The sequence below is a fragment of the Phallusia mammillata genome, chromosome 7 (assembly GCF_965637545.1).
Source record: "Phallusia mammillata chromosome 7, kaPhaMamm4.hap1.1, whole genome shotgun sequence".
NCBI classification, from domain to species: domain Eukaryota; kingdom Metazoa; phylum Chordata; class Ascidiacea; order Phlebobranchia; family Ascidiidae; genus Phallusia; species Phallusia mammillata.
The window spans coordinates 7,451,331-7,472,190 of NC_137258.1; the positions used below are offsets into that span (position 1 = coordinate 7,451,331).

At 47.7% G+C, this 20,860-nt stretch overlaps 1 protein-coding gene across 1 annotated transcript; it reads left to right on the plus strand.

Moving 5' to 3' along the window:
• Positions 1 to 7,738: 7,738 nt before the first annotated feature.
• On the plus strand, positions 7,739 to 20,177 carry LOC145237025 (uncharacterized). Its single transcript, XM_080099722.1, has 5 exons — positions 7,739 to 9,852; positions 16,694 to 16,834; positions 17,150 to 17,295; positions 17,537 to 17,668; positions 17,788 to 20,177. The coding sequence occupies exons 1-5, from the start codon at positions 7,920 to 7,922 to the stop codon at positions 18,361 to 18,363; spliced, it is 2,928 nt and encodes a 975-aa protein (XP_079955848.1). The 5' UTR covers positions 7,739 to 7,919; the 3' UTR covers positions 18,364 to 20,177.
• The last annotated feature ends 683 nt before the right edge of the window (positions 20,178 to 20,860 follow it).

Sequence of the window (20,860 nt, forward strand, 5' to 3'; positions counted from 1 at the left end):
CTGTCTACAAATCAGCTGTGTCGCACGCGCCCCTTGTGTGTGCGCGGAAGCGTTACGCGAGCGCACTGTCGGCCAATGGGGTCGCTGAAAACGTTTAGGAGAAAGAAAGAAACAAATCGGGAGGATGCTGCGCGGAGTAAGAGTAGCTGGAACGCCGGTTGCCGTGTAGTCAACGGCCTCTAGCACACTTGGGCCACCATATATCTGACATGCAAGAACAAAGAGGTTGGTTTGTCGATTACTGCCGCTACCACAGCGGTATACATGCTCAAAGACGGCCATAAAAGATGTAACAATTCAATAACGCTTGTACATAGTCCATTGCAATGCCCGAGTTGTCAGGTTATTTTGATTTCTTTGTCTGTTCTAAAAACAGTTGAGTTTGAAAAAGAGGCAGAGAGGAGTAGAAGACTTAGATCTGAGGCAGAGAGGAGTAGAAGACTTAGATCTCGTCTTCAGGTAGTAAATAATAAAATGGTGCAGTGTTATTGCGAGCTCTAGTTTATGGTGGATATAAAAATGTTTACATTAAAATCCATTGTTTCGGTTTCGGTAGAGATGTCTATGATCTGCAATACGCCGTTGAAATGTATTTTGCAAATGTTTTAAATTAATCTTTTGAATAATTTAACATTTTGGAGTGGTAACTAATTATATGCAGGCTGAGTCTTACATGTGACCATTAAAGGCCAAAACGCTTTGTGTCGAAATATTAATTTGCGAATCAATTCCCTGCACGGGTATAACATACGCCCTGTTACCATATGTGAATCGGCGCTCGAATGTGTTGGATAATTTTCACGAAATCGCAAGTAACTGCCAACACTTACTCGAGTGTTTTAAATTGGAATTAAACGTTTACAGTTTGATCCAGTACTGTTCAGAAGTTTTACCCGAGGCTGACGTTAATGCGTATGAAATCATTTCCAAACCCATAATCGTACACTTAACTCTTTTTAGTGGTTTATTACAAAACTGATGACATGTAACGATTATTATATGGTTCTTGGCATACAAGATATATTTATAAACAGTTGCTTTACCCCAACCTGTAAATATCACCAATGGGTATACCAAGTTAGACAACAACATATAAGTAAAAAAAATATGTTTTTGTTGGTTAAATGTTTCGACCCCTTCGACTGACTTTTAGATTGGATCGTAAACAGCTTAGCTCAGCATGGCAGATGACGTCTTTCATCAATTTCGTGAGGTCCGATAAAGATTTTCAGAGGCCCTTCTGTCTGGTGACGTGTTGATTCAAGTCGCAACCGCCGTTCGATAAAAAGTCAGTCTATCTTCAGTTCCATTCCCCATGCATATAGAAACGTGCCAGTAAACAACCGAATGGACATCAAAGCAACACAACATGTTTACGGGTTGGGTCGCAACATTTCGCATCAACAAATTGTTACGCAACCTTGGCGCTATTTTGCACTGCGGATCGCGCCGTTACCTCGTGAATCATTACAAATACAAGCGCCCGTGAGCCAGACTGATTTCAACTGCTGTGCGCAATAGCCTCACAACTGCTCTATTCACTACGCCACGTTGCTGGTCAATCTGTCGTGACGTGTGTTTGAATAAAAGTTATTTAAAGCCTTTGTGCGATATGGTCGTAGGTGGTTGTATTTGAATTGGTTGGTTTTGGACGTTTAGAATGTTACAACTCGATTGAGTGTAAACTGATAATCGAGATTAGAGAAAATACCACATAACGTGTGACGAAGTCGAAAATTTGTGGTTGCCTGTTTATTAAGTTGTCTTAAGAAGGTATTTTGATCAGTAGATTACTTGAATTAGCCATAAATTTTGGCGTTATCCATGAAAAAAGTTTTTAAGCTATGTTAAGAGGTTATAGCCTAAATCTATTTCTGACGTGATTCGGCCAATGTCTTTGTCATTCGTATATAAGTCATTGAAATTAAAAATATACCTGTTGATGGCAATAATGATGATGTTCACTACGTCAAACGGCTTTATGTTGTACCACCCATGCACTTGTGCTAACACATTATACAGTGGTCTATATTTAGATAAGTGCCGCCGCAGTGTGTGACGTCACCTTGAGTTCGGTCAAGTATCGGTCGGTATCGTGACGTCACATGATTTGTGCCACGTAGGCATGCTCGGATGTGACGCAGCGAGGCCACGACATGCACATTTGTTTACCCTATGTCTCTCTGGCAAATAATGCGAGATAAATCACATCGTGTTTTTCGATTGCAGTATTGGAGCTGTTGCGTGCTGTTTTCGTCTTAGCTTTCAACGCGTGGATAACCCGAAACGAAACAGTTGCGGCGGAGTCCGAATCGAGTTGTTTGCTTTCCGAAAGCGATCCGGGGATTTCACTGGCGTGAAGCGGCTATCGTGGGGATTTACCTTGGGTTGTTCTCGCTCGTTAAGTTTAGTATTAGGCCTGAAAACTAAATATATTACGTGCGTGTATTTGCGACGTCGCTCTCAAAAATATCCGGTGTTAAACTACATAATGCATTTCCTAAGTCCTTACGAAACAATCATGCCGTTTGGATTCCGCTAATATCGACTTTCTTGGTCCGCTATTGCTTCAAGTAGACTTTGAGGGCGTCGCACCTTACACCTGTCTGAAACTCGACAAGCGTTTCGAGTGGTGTTTACCAAGATACCGGCAAAAACAGTCGTGAATATTCGCTTGTTGCGGTAGATCGAGATTCCCGACCGCTTACGTGCCCGCCTGCGATCTTTCGAGAAAAGGCGATCTACGCTCTGCAGCCACACACCGATTTATTGCATTGGAATGTGTACACCGCGGCACGACGCAAAAACAAGCCCTACCCGTTGCGCAGTTGCGACCAAAAGACGAAACGATTTGAAGCTTAATCGGCTGGGCTTGTTGCATTTGCTTGCTTTGTAGATTCCTACTCACTGCTCTTATCTGTTACTCGTTGCCAGTCCTTTAACCACAGCACGGACGGTTTGTTTTTATGGCTCTCGGCCTTTGTCCCCAATGGAACGCTGTGTACTTACTACACAGGAGTGCCGCAGTCGCAGCAACACCCGTTTGCCAGAAGACCGTTGATCGCTGTCCGGTTTGGAATGAATCTGACAATTTTCCTGTTTGTGCTACCGCCGTTTCGCTAAGGTCACCACTCTCAGGGCGCAAGTGCCTTTGTTCGAGGCCCCTTATCAATGCCGCGCCGCAGTCCGCGCTGTCATGACATACGATCTTGGCCCGTCTGCCAGACCGTCGCTTCGGGACTCGCGCCCGCTGCCCGAGTAATCTCATGTTGTCCTTTGTTCGCTCAGCTTGAAACGCGTGGCGTGCCAGCGCTCGTTGCCGTGGACATTTCACTTGGGTTCCAGCTGACGCCTTTGCCACTCCTCTTCGCGGAGAAAAAACTCGGGCGAGGTTAAAATTGATCTATACCGGGGTTATCGCGTTTTAGAGGTGCGATTTCCACAATCGGCAGTCTGCATAATACAGGTCTTCATTGTAGCAACGCCAGGCGCCAAGGACGATAGACCCAGAATAAGCAATGCATTAAGGGGTCAAAACCGCAATGTAGAAACAGGGAGGTCCGTATGCGTTAAAATCTTTTTATCGCCCACTCTTGGTGCTGTATTGCGAAAGTTGATATCATGATTTCATTGATATCGCATTACCCTCAGTTTACTCTCTCTGTTGCAGTTTGACCTGTGCCTAAAGCAGCGATCAATCATTGTCCTTTTTATGTTACAAATCTTCCTCCAAAAATTGACCAAATACTGTTGTCAAAACAAGGTTTTTATGTTTCAAACGAGAAATTATCTACAACTGGATGTGAAGTAAACTTTCAACCTTTTAAAACACGTATATGCAAATGTAGTTTTGCAGCGCAATGTTTCTACATTGGTACTTTTCTGTTGTCGCTTGTACTTTCCAAGGGTATGTTCCAATGCATAATGTATGCTTAGGAACCGTGGAAGCACGTCAAGTCGGTGCAAACACCACTGCCCGCTTCACATGAATTTGCAATCAATCCTCCGTGTTGATCCGCAGCTGAGCAGAGAAAAGTCTCTGACACCTTGCTTGCCAGACAGTTTTATCGCGTCACGAGCGCAATGACAGCGTGACCTGCGCCATGTGAACTTATGGGTTCGCCCGGGGGTGTCAATTGCAATACTGTGCGAGCGACACAACAACTTGTTTTGATCGCCCGCCACCTAAATACGGCGTACAGAATGTGCTCCTGTGCCACATGATGACGTGACAAGGCTCGTGCGTACAGCGACGGGCCGGGGAGGGTAACAATCGCTCCTGACGATTAGCAGACTTGTTTGCCCCACTCTCCACTGCAAAAAATACTCTTTGACTCGTAGGGTGTTAAGTGTTGCCAAATCGGTGCACAACATACGCTCATCAGTAACTTCAAACAACAACCAGTGCCTTTCCGTACTTACCAGGCCTGTTTCGTAACATTTGTGCTTGGCGTACATAGGTTTGTTGTCGCTCAACAGGGTGGTCTTCCTGTCAGTAAGAGGTATTCACCCGGATGTCCACAGCGCCTCAAGCAATAACCTGAAGTCGATTTCATTTAGATTGCATAAAACAGCAGACCAGTGCCGATCGACTTGCAAAAACTCCGCGACGTGTTTCCTGTTTGGACCCCGGTTCTCAGTTGTGCTCGTCGCGCGGCAACTGACTGCTTGTTGTCATTCCCTGCAGCTGCGATCTAGCTAGGATACTGCCACATATCCAATGGTGCAAGGGACCAGCATTGATTTCCTTCCTCCGCGAACAAAAGATTGGCACTGCTATGTCTTGGTAACAAATTTGCCATCTATGAGTGATTGTTTACTTTCTGTCTCTATTCCAGACAAATTTCTTTTAGCCCGAAAATCGATCTAAATGCAGAAGACCTTCTGCGAAACGGGCCGATTTTTTAATCGAACGTTGCAAATTTGCGCCAGTCAGACAACCGAAATAGAGCACGCAAAGATTTTCGTTTTTCGTTTTTGTAGAAGGAAGTAGCTCCTATTAGTGGTGTCTGACTGACATCTGTCCCTATTTCTGTTCAGCACACCCGTCGATTTTGGTATCTCTGGCCTATGGAATGAGATATAACTCATGTCCATGCCATTTGGCCTACGATACGCGCATTGGTCGCCCCTTAAGTGTGCGTGTGACGAATGTGGTTTACAGTGACATAGCTTGTCCATTCCCTGTGTATGATGGCTTCCCTAAATTGTGTTGTAAATGAATTGAAAAAAAATCAAATCACATGAAATAGAATTGCTTTTAAAATTGCTGCAGGCAGCAGTTAGTCACTGTGTTTGGGTAAATACAAAAATGTGAAGGTATATACCGAGTAACGGTATTCTTGTATGCACATGACTCAGTCTGTACTCCTCCGTTAAAAAAAACTCCCAAAACACGTACTTTCCCACCCGACATAAATGCGGTACTTTTATCTAAATGCGGAACAGGCACAACAACATGTTCTGAAATGTTTCCGCCAGCTCACACCTATTTTTTGGTGCGTGAATTGTGATGACGTTTTTAAACGGCTTGCATCGGTAAAAAAGAATGATTTGATTTCTTGCGTACGCATACTGTCGAAATTAGCTTTTGAAACCTGGAGCCACGTCAGCAAGCGCTTACGAAGCCAGGCCGCGGTCGATTGTGACGTAACTGCAGACGACGGATAGTAGCATTCTGATTTCGTTGCCCGAAGCGAAGATCGTTATGACGTTTTTGGCTTTTTCCTCCTAATGCAACCGGTCCTAAATAATAACTGTCGCCGTACTCGGCTGACGTGAATTACGTCGAACTCGCTTGCAGATTTTCTCCATACGGCCTCCCTCCCGCATTTCCGCGACCCATCGCATAACATATCCTTCGCAGTTATCTAGAATGCTTAGCTCTCATATATTTATGTTTGTGGTTTCAACGGGAATGGGCCTAACTACCAGTGGCTGTCTTACACACAACACGGCAGCTTATGGTTTACAGTCTTAATTACATGTTTCACATCCGAATGAAACAAATGGTTTGAAGCTACCCTGCGTGGCATTTACGTCATGTGGCGTCGATTTTATGGCGCCCCTACAACAGAATTCATGTTCAACATGGACGCTACGTCATGATAATTCCCTGGAAATCGCCTTGTTTAACTTTAAGCCACGCGCGGGCACGCAATTTCAAGTCTTTACCACTGTTGCCCTTAAATCAGCGTCGTCCAAAGCACTTAGCGCCCTGATAATTGATAATTGCCATAGCTACGTATGCTACCACTTCAAATGGGCGCAAATTAACTCTGCGGTTGACAGATGATATGACATTTTAAAACTGCAACTTTAGACGACGTTTAAGAAAAGGTTAGCAATGAGTTTGCCCTATTCTATTTCTTAAAAGTGTTATCGCAGTACGAGTCAGCCTGGTGTTACTTTGGGCTTATTTACGGGGTAATTCGCTGTTTTGCATGCTGATGATTTACATGTAGCTGGGAGAAACGATGGCGGCTTTTCTCGCCTCTCCTAATAAATCGTTACAAGAGTGGGTTGAAGTAGTGCAAATTCCAGCTGTCATTTGCCAAAACTTTCACGCCCAAACGGCAGCTCGAAGTTGCACCTTTTGTTTGCGGGCCGTAAAGCGGACAGACTGTGGACAATAAAAGGACTGTCGGTGTCATGAAACGCAGCCAATCATTTGGGCGCTAATCACCCTATTGGACGAGAATGACCTGTGGCGCTTTTTATCAGTCCTGTCGTGTAGCCATCCTGGGTAGTGCGAAGGCGCTCGGCGTTTGCGGGAAAAACCAAGTCGCGTCGTTGGTAACACGAGAGCGTGCTCAACAACTGGTAGCAGCAGGGTAGCGGCTGGCTCTGGCGCGCAGGGAGAAGGAGAGAGAGCACTCCAAGCTGCTTTCTAATCTTCTTTGTGCGTCGCTTTAGAAGCGCACGATCGCGACGTTGTTGGGTCAGTCTCTGCCAGGGCTCGTGCGCGCCGGACGATGATGTGCGTAAGCGTCACGAAACAATGCGACTACATACGTCAGGCAGAAAGGTTTATACTGGCGCGTCACTGAAATGACTTGATCTGCTCATGACAGGCGGTGGAAATAAGAGTTCGCCAGATGAGCAGTGTGTGTAAGGTTTGTGTACCAGCAGCTGTTTGTTGTGTTGGTATGACAGGGAAAGGCGAGCTTTGTTTTGAGTGTAGCGCCGGAGAGCAGGCACCGAGTAGGCGTGTTTTTCTGCAGTGATATCAGATGTTTTGTCAGCACTGACTGGTCGAAGCATGTGCCTGACGGGTCGTAGATCCAGATAGTCTCACATGCCTAAGCCGGGGGTGTGTACGTGTTGTGTACTGGCTCCTCGCTCACGAAAAAACAGGTGAACTGTTGGCAAAAGCGACTGAGTCATGTTGTTGTGCAACTGATGCTTGGTGACCGGCGCTAACACAGGCAAACATCAACATAATGTGGATGTCGATAACGGTCGACGGCGCATCACCGGACTGTCGTCCGGCTGCGTTGGCAGGTTTTTTAGTCGTGATTCGCAATAAGCGGTATATGCAAACCATTGCGGTGCGCTTTGTTTAAGAGAGCAGATGGCGACCACCGTCGAAAAACGTGAAAGAACCGCTTGCCTCAAATACCGTGCAGTCTTTGTAGTCAGTTTCAAAACAAAACCTTGTTAAGTTGTTTAGCGTTGACAGATAGCACTGTTTAGCAAGAGACGCGGAAGTGTTGTGTGTATTTTGAAGTTTCGGTGTTTTTTAAACATTTTTCAATTTTGTTCAACAGGTCATTTTTTAGCGTTACTAATATCGGACGATACACAAGTTGCCTGTGTTAGCATACCGCTATGACGACGTGCTAAAACGAGACTGCTTCTATTGATAGTTAGACAACGTGTCAGCGGTTTCCCTTTTCCCCGAACCGAGCTGCACCAGTATGTCAACAGACAATTTTCCTCTTGGTCCGAAGGTTGGAAGCCCCTTCTGTTCGTTCGCAACAACTAGCGGATGCACGACAGCCGATGTGTGTGAACTGGTAACAAAGCAGGTTCACAACGCGTTTAACTGCCTTCGGGTGCCGGAACAAGGCGCGCCAACGTTCTGGTTCGCCCCAAGCTCGTTGCCGGGCTCCAGTCCAATGCCGATCAATACGCTTTCACCCCGCACTCACGGAATCACCGAGCAAGATGATATATACTGCCAGTCAACGGCTTTTGAATCGCGAAACGCCAACTTCAACAGATTGTCGTCGCCTGAAGAACAACAAAGACTGATGATCGCAAATCAAGTTCTCTACACCCAAGCAATTTCAAAGCCAGCACACGAGATCAATCCTGATTTGGCACCAAGCGCTGTTTTTACAAATCAAGCTTGCGGAATGCCCATGCAACCGCCGACCATGCCGCTGTTGACAAACCAGCTTGCACCTTCATCTGAGCAGGCAATCCGCCGCCAAGCTTACTATCGCCAACGTCACCATCCCAATGCCAATCAGGCTTCCACGCCCGGTTGCACTATCGACGAACTGAAAAACAAGAATCGGTTTAGCGCAACAGCCTGTGGGGATTGCACTGTTGTACGCGACAGCAAAATGTCCTTGTCATCGGCACCGCCTTCCCCCACCGCTGGTACAGTTGGAGGGAGTTTGGGAAGCATGGCCAATCGTAGCAGCTACAATCATCTTGTCCACGGTGGTGCCCCGATGACTCAAGGATTTATGCCTTCGTCTTCGGCTTATTGCACCCAGCCAGCAGCTTCCTATTCCTCTACAAAAAAGGTGTCTGATATGTCCACTTCATCGACCTTGTCATCCTATTCATCTTCATCACTGTCTTCTTCATCCTCGGTTACTGGAGTTTCGCCTCGCAAAAGACGAGCTGACGAGAGCAACGCTAATTCTCAGACAGCGCGTTCATACAACGGATGCAGAGTCCCCAATACTTCATCCACGAGTGAAGTGACCGCTGGAGTAAATGGAGTACGATTGTACGACAATTCGCGAGTTAGCCCAACTTGCCAGATTGCACAGGAATGGGCTTCCGAACAACATCAACACAAACGTTCCAAGAACGACAACGCAGACGATGACGACGTTGTTTTTGTTTCCATGGAGCCAGCGCCAAAGCTTCCGCAGCAACGCCTTTGCGAGAATGTGTCTGGAAAAACTGCTATGGCGCTCAATCCATTTGCCTCAGTTCCCTCGCATCCCGTTAAGTCTGCGCGTAGGACGAAGAAAGGGTCGTCAAAGAGATCGACACGACCCCCATCAGCACGCGTTGTTTCCTCTTCCCCTGTTCCCGGCATGGTTCCTAGCAGCTCAACGCTTCAGCAGCAGAAAGTGACATCTGGCCAAGCAGTGTTTGTTGCTCCAGGTGCCTTAACCACCAGTTCTGCTGCATCAAACGAGCGCTACTTTTTAAGAAGCACTGCCAAACGGAACGGCGTCGATGAAAACAACAACACAAACAACGAGCGCCAAGTTTTACTGCAACCGGAGCACGGACGGAAAACCCAGCAAGGCGCTCACAACGTGCGTTACCACACTCGAAGCCAGCAGCGCCGACAAAAGAAGACGCCTGCGCCGGTTCAACAGCAGCAGCAACAACAACATTACGAACCAGCCGAGCAGCAAATTACACCGCAACAAGTGACAGTTGTAAGCGAGAGCCAGCAGAATGCGACGGAAGTAAAGCACTTGACCGTGCCGCCGACATCGTGTGTCGCGTCGACTTCCGCACCCACCTCCGTGATCCGATCCGCGCCTGCAGCACTGAACGTCGACGCTCAGCAAAGGTCCTCTTCGGCATTCAAAAAGATCTACGACATCCGAGGAATCATCGGAGCAGGAGGCGGTGGAACTGTTTATGCCGGTAAGTTAAATTTGCATGCAACCTATAGTAACTATACCAAAGCGAACTGTTTGGATCATTGGGCGCATGTTTGGACATATATGGGATAGAAATGGTCAACTTGTGGGGCAAGAGCACGCATTTGCAATTTTAAACCAATTGCCGCCGTGATTCAATGGCGCTCCCTGTATCACTTCAACAAAGCGACTGCTCCTAATTTGCACTTCATTGTCCGCTCGAACGACCAAATGAGTGGCTTATAGGTAACGCGATTGTTCGATTAATTGCTTTGCTGTTTCTCATCCCGGCTTGGGATTTTTCCGCCGCGCGCCGCTGACAGAGACAAAGGCCTTTGCATATACCAACCACATTTCGCTTCCTTCTGGTGCACATAGGTGCTGTCGTAAGGGCTTTTGAGTACTTGAGGTGCGGTACCTGGTCGATCATTTTGTGGTACTTTAAAGGCGTACGATTGTTATTGCGCAAGCGCGTTTGTGCTCATCGATTGGAGCGCGGTAAACATGTTTTCGAATCAAAAATTGCCTATCAGGCAGCAGTCAGTCGCCTCCCACGTCCCATTCAGTCAGGCAGCTGTCTGTCACGGGACGATCATGCCGTGTAGGCGCAAAATTCCGCAAAGACGTGAACAGCAAACGTTGGCATTGATGTGTTGCTTGGCAGGACATAGCTCTAATTGCGACCAAGGCAACGTGGCGCCACCCGAGACTTTCCATGAAAGCGTTTGTGCCGCTGGCGACCCGATTTGCAAGCAGCAATGCGAAAGGCAAACAAGCAAAGTCGTTGACACTAACTTGTCATGACGCAATTCATTTTTGTGTAGCGCGTTTTTCGACTTTCTATCGGCAGCGGCAGCACACTGCGAAAGACAAACAAGGTTGCCCTCTAATTGTGCGTCACCTACTAACTAAACATCGCACCCAAACCACCAGTTGCTTTCGTTGAATTGCAGCACGGCCCCAATTAAAGGTTAAAGGCAGGACGCCGTAGCGAAATTATTTCTAGGAGCGCTTATCTTCTAAACGCAGCTGTTTTCGGAGAGGGTGCGCTTATAATTGTAAGTGGGTCTTTGCTGGAGCAATATGCTTGAACTTAACCGACGTCAGCTCATTGCGCTGATTGCGTAAAGTATGTCAACCCGATCGAATCCGTTGACGCAGAAATGCCTTGTTTGTTCTGGAACGGCTGGCGAGGGCGGCATCGAACGCCTTTATTGGACGAGCGCACTCGGCCGGATACGACTGTTCTTTGTTGGCCCAGCAACACGTCGTGCGCTCCGTAGATAAAGGCAAACAGGTGTCGAGCGAATCCCATACGCACTGGGCTGATTTTAAAAACTAGGATAGTGAGTCTAGCAGCCCGCACAGGCTGAGATGCGAGGCACAAAACAAAGACTGCTGTACTTGGAAGCCCATTTGCGTGACTCTGGTAACATGCGTGCCAGGCATTCCGCGAAAATCATCGACCAGCCGCATCTGATTTGGACGAAGCGTTGTCGCCCTTTCATGGGAGAGGAGCCTATGCCCACCCACCCCACACATGACTGCGCCTTTTCGAGGACGCTTCTTTGACTAATCGTGCCTCATGGAATGCCTCGCGGGCGTGGGGACACCTCCCGACTTGTCCAGACTGGTTTGAATTGGACTGTTTTTCAGCCGCATTCATTCTGGTTGAAAAAGCAGTTTTGCAAAGCATTCTAATGTAGCACACGGTTTTCATTGCTAGTGATGAAATCTGTGTCGCTTCACACTTATGGTCGGATAACAGGCTTACGAGCCGTGTTTACAGGACAGTTCGCACACTCCGCCTTGATATTAAACGACCACGGACGCATCATAAACCAAGGAAAGAATTCGTTTGGTGTGCGGCAAACGATGGCGAAGCGAGAGGAAACAACCGCTGCCCGATACGAGTTGCTTGTTGCGCTGTGTGTGCTTGTTACGGGTGTGTACAAGTACAATGGTAAACGCCAGCACGACCCGCGTGGCCGGGGCAACCCGATGTAGCATTCCCAGCCCTTTGTCACGTTTAACGGGAAGCGAAACCGCTCTATGGTTCTGGTGCTGCTTATACCCAAACAGTAAGCGAACAGTTTGCCGCTGCTGGCCGGGTATGCAGTAGCCAGTTCTGATGCAGTGATGTAAGCTTGCATGCTACCGGTATGCTTACATTACGCCCTTTGTCAACTAGCTGATTCATAAAAAATCAACATCCTTAGGCACGATCGCAATTACCGGGAAGCAATATCGTGTATGGAGGGTACAATCTGCCGCTTACTCAAGACAATGCTGGTTCTAGCTCTCCCATAATCATGCGTAATACCTCTTGATGCCGAAAGCATGTGTTGTTTGGCGTGTTTTGTAAACAAACCCGTTGCTCGGTGCAATGTATTGCAACGTGCATCGAAACATGATTGCACCGTGTTGTGATGTTGTGGTTTGAAGCGCCCGGTTGGGCAGCGTCGGACGTGTTTACCGTTTGAAATGAAAACAAACAATTTGTCACACAGGGTAGCATGAACGGGGTCTCGATAGCCGTATTCAACACCCGCAGTCGGATGGCACTGTAAGTGGAAAATTGTGGCCTGGGTGTGAGCGTGTAATTTGTTCATGCGCTTCATAAACGAGGCTGTTGTGCCTCTCGCTGTCGACTCACGTCGCTTCGTTATTGCACCAAGGTGGTCGGATTATTGCTAACGACTGGGAGCGGCGTCCGCTGCTTGTAGAGCCGCACGGCGCGAATGCACGAAAACAAACTATTGTGTGAGGCCAAAGCTTTGCCTGGTACCCGCACACCCGAATTTCAATCAGATCAAAGTTTGCCTTTTATTGCCGCCCGTCCGACGTGTCACGTTGCCTTTCAGTGAAGCCAAGCCCTGGCGTGTAGACAATGTAACCCCACGTAGTTTGGGGTCAGGCAAATCACACCTAGTTGCCAAGTGGGGTGCGGAATAATTCTTCGGCTTACGGTGGGCGGTCGATTTTGCTTACACTCCTGCTAATGGCCTTATCTTGGCAATTCGACCCGATCGCATGAGTCGTTCTTGGGATTTGTTTTGCGCCGTGTGTGCTGTGACAAGAGGCCTTGGAAACTTTGGCAGCTGACGCCAAGCGCTCACCGTTCTCTTCGCTTCTCCCGCGTGCCTCGCTTTGTTGACTACAAGTGGTGGGACGGTAGAAGGGCCGGGGCGCGGCGAGACAGATGTTGGCCTCGGTGCTAATCGATTGGCCCTCCTCTGTCGCGCCTACCGTTTCTAGCTCAGCTCGCCATTCGTCGTGCAAGAACAGCAACAGCAGTTCGCTTTTGTGTCGCCGGAGAAAATGACAATCCGCCTGCAACTGCAAACCACCCAGTCTCGCAAGCGCCGTTTCTACGTCACGTTCCCAACACCAATTCGCAACGCCAAGTTTCAGTTTGAAACAGTAAACAAGCGTCATAGGGCTTACGATGAGGTTTGCTCACGACCTCTACTACGTCACAAGCACCATGGTAGCCCATAAACCTCGGGGAAACGCGTCGTGTTAAACGTGTCGTAGATGGTGTGCAGCGGATGAAAACTAGACTCTATTCTCGACAATGACAACCATAAATTGTACGAGCAAGACTTTAAATCGTAATCAGGTACAAAGAGAAAACGACGGTCAGCGTTTATCGCTAGTGCTCAGTTGAAGAATCTTTGATCCGTCGCCTTCTAACAACGCGCGCCACGGCCCTGGGCGGTGAATCAAACAGAAATTTTGACAAGCGCGGGTCGTCGTATTCTCAGGACGGGATCTCTTTGCCTTTTGGGAGCGCCCATCGACTGAATCATCGCAAATGTGCTGCCCACGGTGATTCCGCCCTCTATTATCATTGAACTGCCCCATGTCTGTATAAAGCCAGGGTGTTGTGTATGTTTGAATCTCGTCAAGCAGTGTAGCGTTTTCTGGTTGCATTTTCCCTGTTCGTCGCCAGTACAAGAACAATGCATTTATCGACCCTCTGCGCATTGTAAACGCTGCGATTGCGAACTTTGTAAAAACTTGGCGACGCTCGTAGCAACCCATCCATTAGTGGCAGCGCCCGGCAAAGCACTTGACTGTCGGCATCCGGAATTAAACAGCTTTCGGTTGGAGCGACCCTGTTGTTCGGTTGGCAGAGCGAAAACCGCTTATTACCGAGCTGTGATCACCGTGCGTTGTCAGTTAGAAGGACCGTCGGCATTGCAAGTTTTATTTCCGAACTGGGACATTTAGACACCGCAACGGGCCGCGAGACGAAAACTTTGTGTCTGGATGCCGAAAGGGCATTTTCGTGGCCTTTTAGATTCCCATTCATTTCGCCATCCCATCGTCGCCTGGGAACAGCGGACAGACTCTTGACATTCGCGCTCTTCTCGCAATAATGAACCACCTTGTCCGCACTTAACTCCTTTGCGCGACGTGAGAACAACACCATCTCGCTATCGTACTCGCATGCATTATTTAGTGGTCAGTCATGCGTCGACCAGTATCTGCCAAGGTTTGGTAGTTACAGTAAAAAAACGTTTGGCCACATGATTGCCACAGCACCAATAATCAACGCTTCCCGATTGCCCATCAGTTTATATTTTTAATTGCGCATGGACCTCGAATCGAAAGGACTGAAATGCTTAACCTTTTGTGTATCGGTCAATGCACGCTGTCCCTCAGTGACCTTAAGTACCATTGCGACCCTGCATCACTTCACAGAATCAATAACTAATCATATGGCTGTGTTCGACGTTGGCCTTGGTAGCAATCATTGGCTTTGGATGGATACATGGGCGCATGTCAAGAGGATTTTCATTTTTTGCGGAGGGTAAAACTACATTTCATTAGCACCGTCCTGCTGTGGAATCGCAATACATATGAATCCCTTTATGAGATGAGGATAATCCGGTTTGTTCCAATACAAAAAACGAAGAGAGGATGTTTGGTGTTGGCGTGTGTACCGATATCTTGCTTTCCCTGTTCGTTATTGGCAGTCCGGGCGTTCATAATGCGGATCCGATTTCCGCTGCTGGGAAACTTAATCCGTCCCGTCGGTGGCCGACTTCCAAGTAGTTGTGTGTTCGGGCTGGTCGAGGATGTGCGGCGATGTAGTCTCCTAATTTTGTTTGCTTGACGACGGCGAGAAGGTGCAAGAATCATCTTTCTCACGGCGCGACGCTTCAGTCGCAATTTCCCGGGCTCATGGCCTTATAAGCTGAATAGGCCGCGATACGAGTTTCCGCTTCAGCTCGCCGACCGATCTCGCATATGACGTCACGCGTGTAGATCACATTCGCCCCCGCCACTGTCTGAGGGACTGACAAACGCACAACCTATTTTAACAGTGCGTTGTTTTACTGTGACAGTCTGTTTGATGCGCTTCCTAAAGGAAGTTGCGCTGTTTGGCAGGGAAGTGCAGAAGTTTGTTTGTTTTCGCTGCGGCACAGCACTTTGACGTCAGCACCTCAGCCATGTTTCTCCGAAGAGTGTCGCCCATTACAAATGCCTGTAAATAAGTGGCGAGAAAATTTTCCTTCCTCTTGCACAATATTATCGTCGAGGGCCTGCTCACGCCCTGGTGTCAGTCGGTGAGCGGAGCTGCCTTGCACAACATCTCATGTCTTGTTGGCTGAATCACAGTGACGACGCGAATAATAGCTCAGCTTGTTGCACGTACATATTGCTTCATGCCGGCGGTAGGCAGTCGTCGCCATTTCGTCCGTAACACGATAGCCGAATAATCGCCTGGCACTTACACAAAAGACCCACCCGCGTTAAATAACCATTGGAATGCGTGGATTTTAGTCGGAACAATACTGTGATGCCACGAGCTGATATACAAAGGCGTGATTTAAATTTTCAAACCAAATTGTATGGGTCTGTGGTCCAATCGTTTTATAGCGTATATTTTTATCTTTTAATATGCGTAGGATGTTAATTTTGTGTATCGCATAATTGGTGGAACTGCGTGTCCGATCCTCCGTATGCCCGTATATATTTAAATCATTGTCAACGATTTTATGCGAAACGTCCCCTCTGCTATTTTGGGCAACTCCAGCATCCAAAAATAGAATCTACGCATGGCATGACGTAGGCGTTATAGAGCGGCGGCGTTCGTAGCCTCGTGTTGTGGTGTAACGGAGTGCAAACGACAAATTTTGGGCTTTCGTACGCAGAAGTGTTTTTGCGCACATATGAGGCTGCGCAGTTTTCTCCAGAACGTAACAAGCAAGGCACATGAACTGTGACCGTGTAACAGTTGCTTAAGGTTGTTTACAGACTCGTCTGAATTTCTCCGCCCCACACCTGTTCGCCGCTGTGGGCTGATGTTCCAAAAACCATTCGTCCCACTTGGCAGAGCGAAACCAGTGGTGGCCTTTGTTACTTTGTGGGGTTTCACAGTCACTTGCATGTCAATAAACCGGACTGTTCTCTCGTTAACGACACTCAAACGAGAGGTCGTGCAGTAAGCAGAAATACGTTGCTCTGTGCTTCGCGTTAAAATATTTATGACAGTTTCCAGTTCTTCTGCCCAGGAGAGGTCGTAGTCGATTAAAGGCCTCGAATAGGGCGCACTCACTGCGTATAATGTAATTGCGCTTTTGCACGGCCGGCGATAATGCAGCGCCGTGAGAGAAATAAGAATCAATGCTTGCGTGCACTCGACAGTTGGTTATTTAGGTCAAAAGCACCGTGCGTCCTTGCAAGGCCACACAGGGGTCGTCAATGCACTTGCGCTGCACAGTTCGGGTCATTCAAGGTCGATAATGTCCTCTGTGCTCCCGTCGTTACCGTTGCTGTACATGATTACTGTCCAAATGACTCGTCATGACCTCAGTTTTATTTTATTGCAGGCACTCGTAAGTCTGACAACGTACAGGTGGCGATCAAGCAAGTGCCCAAGGCCAAGGTTAAGCGATGGGGAAAGCTAGACGGCCGCGTGGTTCCAATCGAGTTTGAACTTCTCCACCGGGCCGCTACATCCGGCAACAAAGGTAAAAACAACTAACCGAAGCTGTTCTTCGAACTCGAATTTTCGCGCCCAGCCGCCGCCAAATTGCTTTGCGTTTATGATGGTTTTACTATGACTGTGACAAGTGTGCGTCCTGCCCGACGCGATGTGTTTTTTGTAAACGCTCCTTATAGGTAACGAGTTCCAAGGTACGCCCACTTTGATGGGCCGCTGTGTGTCACCTGTAAACCGCGTGTAACGAGGCCCCGAAGTAATCTGCAAGAACTGCAACTGAACTGTGCCGCTAATGCCGCGTGAGTGAGTGACCGTTTCTAATGCAGTTCAACTTGTCTTGCAGGTGTGATCGGAATGTTGGATTGGTACGAACGTCGCAACAGCTACATACTTGTGATGGAACGCCCACAGCCAGTCATCGACTTGTTTGACTACCTCAACCAGCACGGCGCCCTTCCCGAGAATGTAGCAAGAAACATATTTAGACAGGTGAGCCCCTTTTATCAGCTGCGTTTCTCTTGACCTGCTAAGCACGCATGCGCAAAAAATATCAGTCGACCGCAGGTCACGAATACATTTTAGTTCCCTTTGTGGGTCATGGCGCATGATTGCACACAAAACGTCGTGTGCTAAATCGTTAAGCGCGCGCCCGACGTGATTTCTACACGTAAATATAGGACGAGCGTCATGTCTGCGCATGATCTAATCCCTGTGACATCGTTGTATGCAGATTGTGGAAGCGGTGATCCATTGCCATGCCAACGGGGTCGTACACCGTGACATTAAAGATGAGAACGTGCTGCTCAATCTCCACACCTCCGAGGCAAAGCTCATTGACTTTGGCTGCGGCACGCTAATGAAGGTAAGCGTTAAATATACATCGAAATTTGTATGCAAATGTTGACTGGTTGTAAATTCAAGTTACTCACGATTTTAAAAACAAATCGACAGTTGTATAATCCTCTTGTTTACCAATCGCAGGAAGCGCCGTACACTGAATTCGCTGGAACACCAGAGTTTTACCCTCCCGAGTGGTTCATTGAGCGTCGGTACAGCGGGCGCCGTGTGGACGCCTGGTCCCTTGGAGTCCTGCTGTACACAATGGTGGAAGCCGAGGTCCCTTTCCAGAAGGAGAAAGACATTATCGCATGTGAGCTTCGTCACAAGCGAGCACACGCGATTAGCGATGCGTGTCGCCACCTGATTGGCTCGATGCTCTGCAAGGATCAATACAAACGTCTGACCCTCGAAAACGTGCTGCAGCATCCCTGGCTCACCAACGGTGCGATGCCACCCGTGTCTACCCCGACGAGCGGAATTATGAACACTCGCGAAATGTACGTGAGCCAACCCATGCCCACTTATATCCCAGCTTCACCCGCCAGCCCTCCTGCACCCGAAAAGCACACGATGGCCATCGATCCATTTCAAGGACCGCGATACGCTTGTCAAGAATCTCCATCCTTTGCGCAACGGGTTTTGACAAACCACGTGGTAGGGCCAGGATCACCTGTTGCTTGTACAATGCAGGTTAACGAGTGTATCGTCCGCTCCTAAGGTTCCCTTGGTTTAAAAAACGATTTGATTTTCCTACTAGCCTGCACCATATGCATTCTGTACGTGCAAGGACGTTTATTATTTATTTGAATTGGATAGTTTTATAACATTTAGGATACTTTTCAGCCACTATTGCGTGTTTTTGCAAAGAAATGAGTTTCTGAACACCGTTTAGGAAAGTCGATCGCGTTCAGATACCGGTTCCTTTGTTCTCATATATGTTTCCGCCTGTAATGAGTATATATGATATAACTATCGATAAGTTATTCCAATGTTTGATTATTATTGACATTATTTAATATTTAGACGCTTTCTTTTTCGTTTTAATGTGTTATTTAACAAGCAAACCCGCGTCCGATTTCGGCGCTGCTTTTCGGCAGTATATCCAGACGTACTATTATACCAGCACTTTCCACGTACAACTCCCCGCGCCTGTTTCTCTTTATCGCTTTGCCCCTAGCCCATCCGCCGCAGTTGCGCAAACCACAGAGTCCAAAGACTTTTCAGTTGGTTCTACGCCGTTACCCACAAAAAGTGTCCAACACGCGGTTGAGCCGAACTCTTCTTTGTTCACTTGCCGGGCCAGATGGTCCGCCTCGCCTTTCCGCCTGGCGTGGCCCGCAACGATACAGGGTCGTGTCGCCACGCCCCGTAATTGCCGCCCTCTTCAATAACGCGCCACGGCCAGCCTAGCGTTGCTTGTGTCCTAGCAAGATATGGCATTCGGTAGTTTGAACAACAAATACGTCTTTTGGAGAATTCGCTTTCTGGTTCCACCGGCGCCGGTTCCTGCCTCGAAATCACCCCAGGTAGCGACGCCACAGCGACCGTAGTTACCCGATTGCCGTCTGCCGATACCAGGGCGAAGAATTAAAACAGTATTACGCGATAATTTGGCGCCGCTGCCCGCTACCTCATTACGATCTCAATCGCCGTTTTGTGTTTTCATTCTGTATTATGTAAGTCGGCCGGGGGCAATACTCGCCCGTACGCATCCTACCTAATGTTTCCTTTGTAGACGGGTCCAGAAACGTTTGTGTTTGTCTACACTATGGCATTCCCTAGACCGAGGTTCGCCTGTTGCAGTACCCATCTCTTTGTTAGAAGGCGTGTCGCCTGTTTACCAACGAGCGGTGCTGATCGCTCTCGCAATTGGCAATAGTCAGCAACACATTTGCTTGCCTTCAAAAGTCACTGTGATGTAACTCTTGATAATTGACATGGATTGTCACTCAATGAGACGAACGTATAACCCCGGCTCGATAGGTTAACCAACTCGCCACGAACCCCTACTGATACACAAAACTGAACACTGTGTGATATATATATATTTGTGTATTTCCTCTCCGCCACGATTGTCTCACGTCCATATTGATATGCATTCGTGCAAGTTTGTGCGACAGCAACAGCTTACTGTATGCTAGGCTAACTTGCTGAGACAACTTTGGCCACTACGTTTTATATGCCTCGTTTCTTCCAATGCATTACCGCGGGCGAGTGTTCTTCTGTGTGTGCTTTTTCCGAAAGTGAAGCCATTCGCGGTGGTACTTACCAGTGTAGCTGAATTATGCCACACTTTGCTCTCCCTGTACTTTATTTATTGCTTTTTTGTGTCTGGCTGATTTCTGTTGCTTCTCTTCAAATTCGGACCGGTGGGGCAGGGTGTTCTGACATCCGAACCAATAATCCTGTGCGGTTTTCGGGCCTACCGGTTGCCACCACCGTTTTGTTCGAGTAGACTTCAGTTGTTGTGATGTTTTCTTTTTGCTTATCGCCCGAGCGAACACTGCAGATTGAATAAAAACTTAAAAATATTTCAGTTTGTGATTTTTACCACCAATTATTTCCAACCTTGACATGAGAGGTGTAAACAGATAAAATGTCCAGCCTGAAAGTTTAGCATAACGAGAATTACGTAAAAGTACGGAGAATCGCCATTTGCGGATAATGTATTCAGCACAGGAAACAAATTAATTAAGCTCTGTCAACAGCAGTAGGAAGGATAATTGCTGTTGCGTCGTGGTGACCACAACAGCAACGGTTCTTTCCTGCTTTTACGCTAGTTTACAGTATAATGAAGAAATTGAAGACTTTTTGTTGAAATTCGGTTAACATGCAAACAATATTCAAAGATATTATACATGTTTGAATGCTTTTTTACTAGCATGTTGAACCGAATTCTAAGTTTCGGTGCTCAAGACAGCAACTGGCGTAACTTCCAACACCCAATGTCCGGCCAGTTTTGGTCGCAATCAATAGCAACGGTTTTTCATTTACAAATCAATACTTTCCCATTGCTGTTAGTCGCGCTGCAGGCAGAACCAGGCATTGATTGGGGATCTCAGGGGTGCCACAAACATCGCTTGTTGGAAAATCACGCAGGCGTGCACGACAAGCGTACAAATCCAAATTTACCACCCATGGTTGTCAATCTGTTAAAATTGGTACGACTTCAATGTTAAAAATGCTAGTCGATGGCCGAAACCACACCACCGTT

Coding starts and splice junctions, on each gene's coding strand:
- LOC145237025 (XM_080099722.1), top strand. CDS start 7,920: ATGTCAACAGACAATTTTCCTCTTGGTCCGAAGGTTGGAAGCCCCTTC. Junction 9,853..16,693: donor CGGTGGAACTGTTTATGCCG/GTAAGTTAAATT, acceptor ATTTTATTGCAG/GCACTCGTAAGTCTGACAAC. Junction 17,296..17,536: donor CAAGAAACATATTTAGACAG/GTGAGCCCCTTT, acceptor CGTTGTATGCAG/ATTGTGGAAGCGGTGATCCA.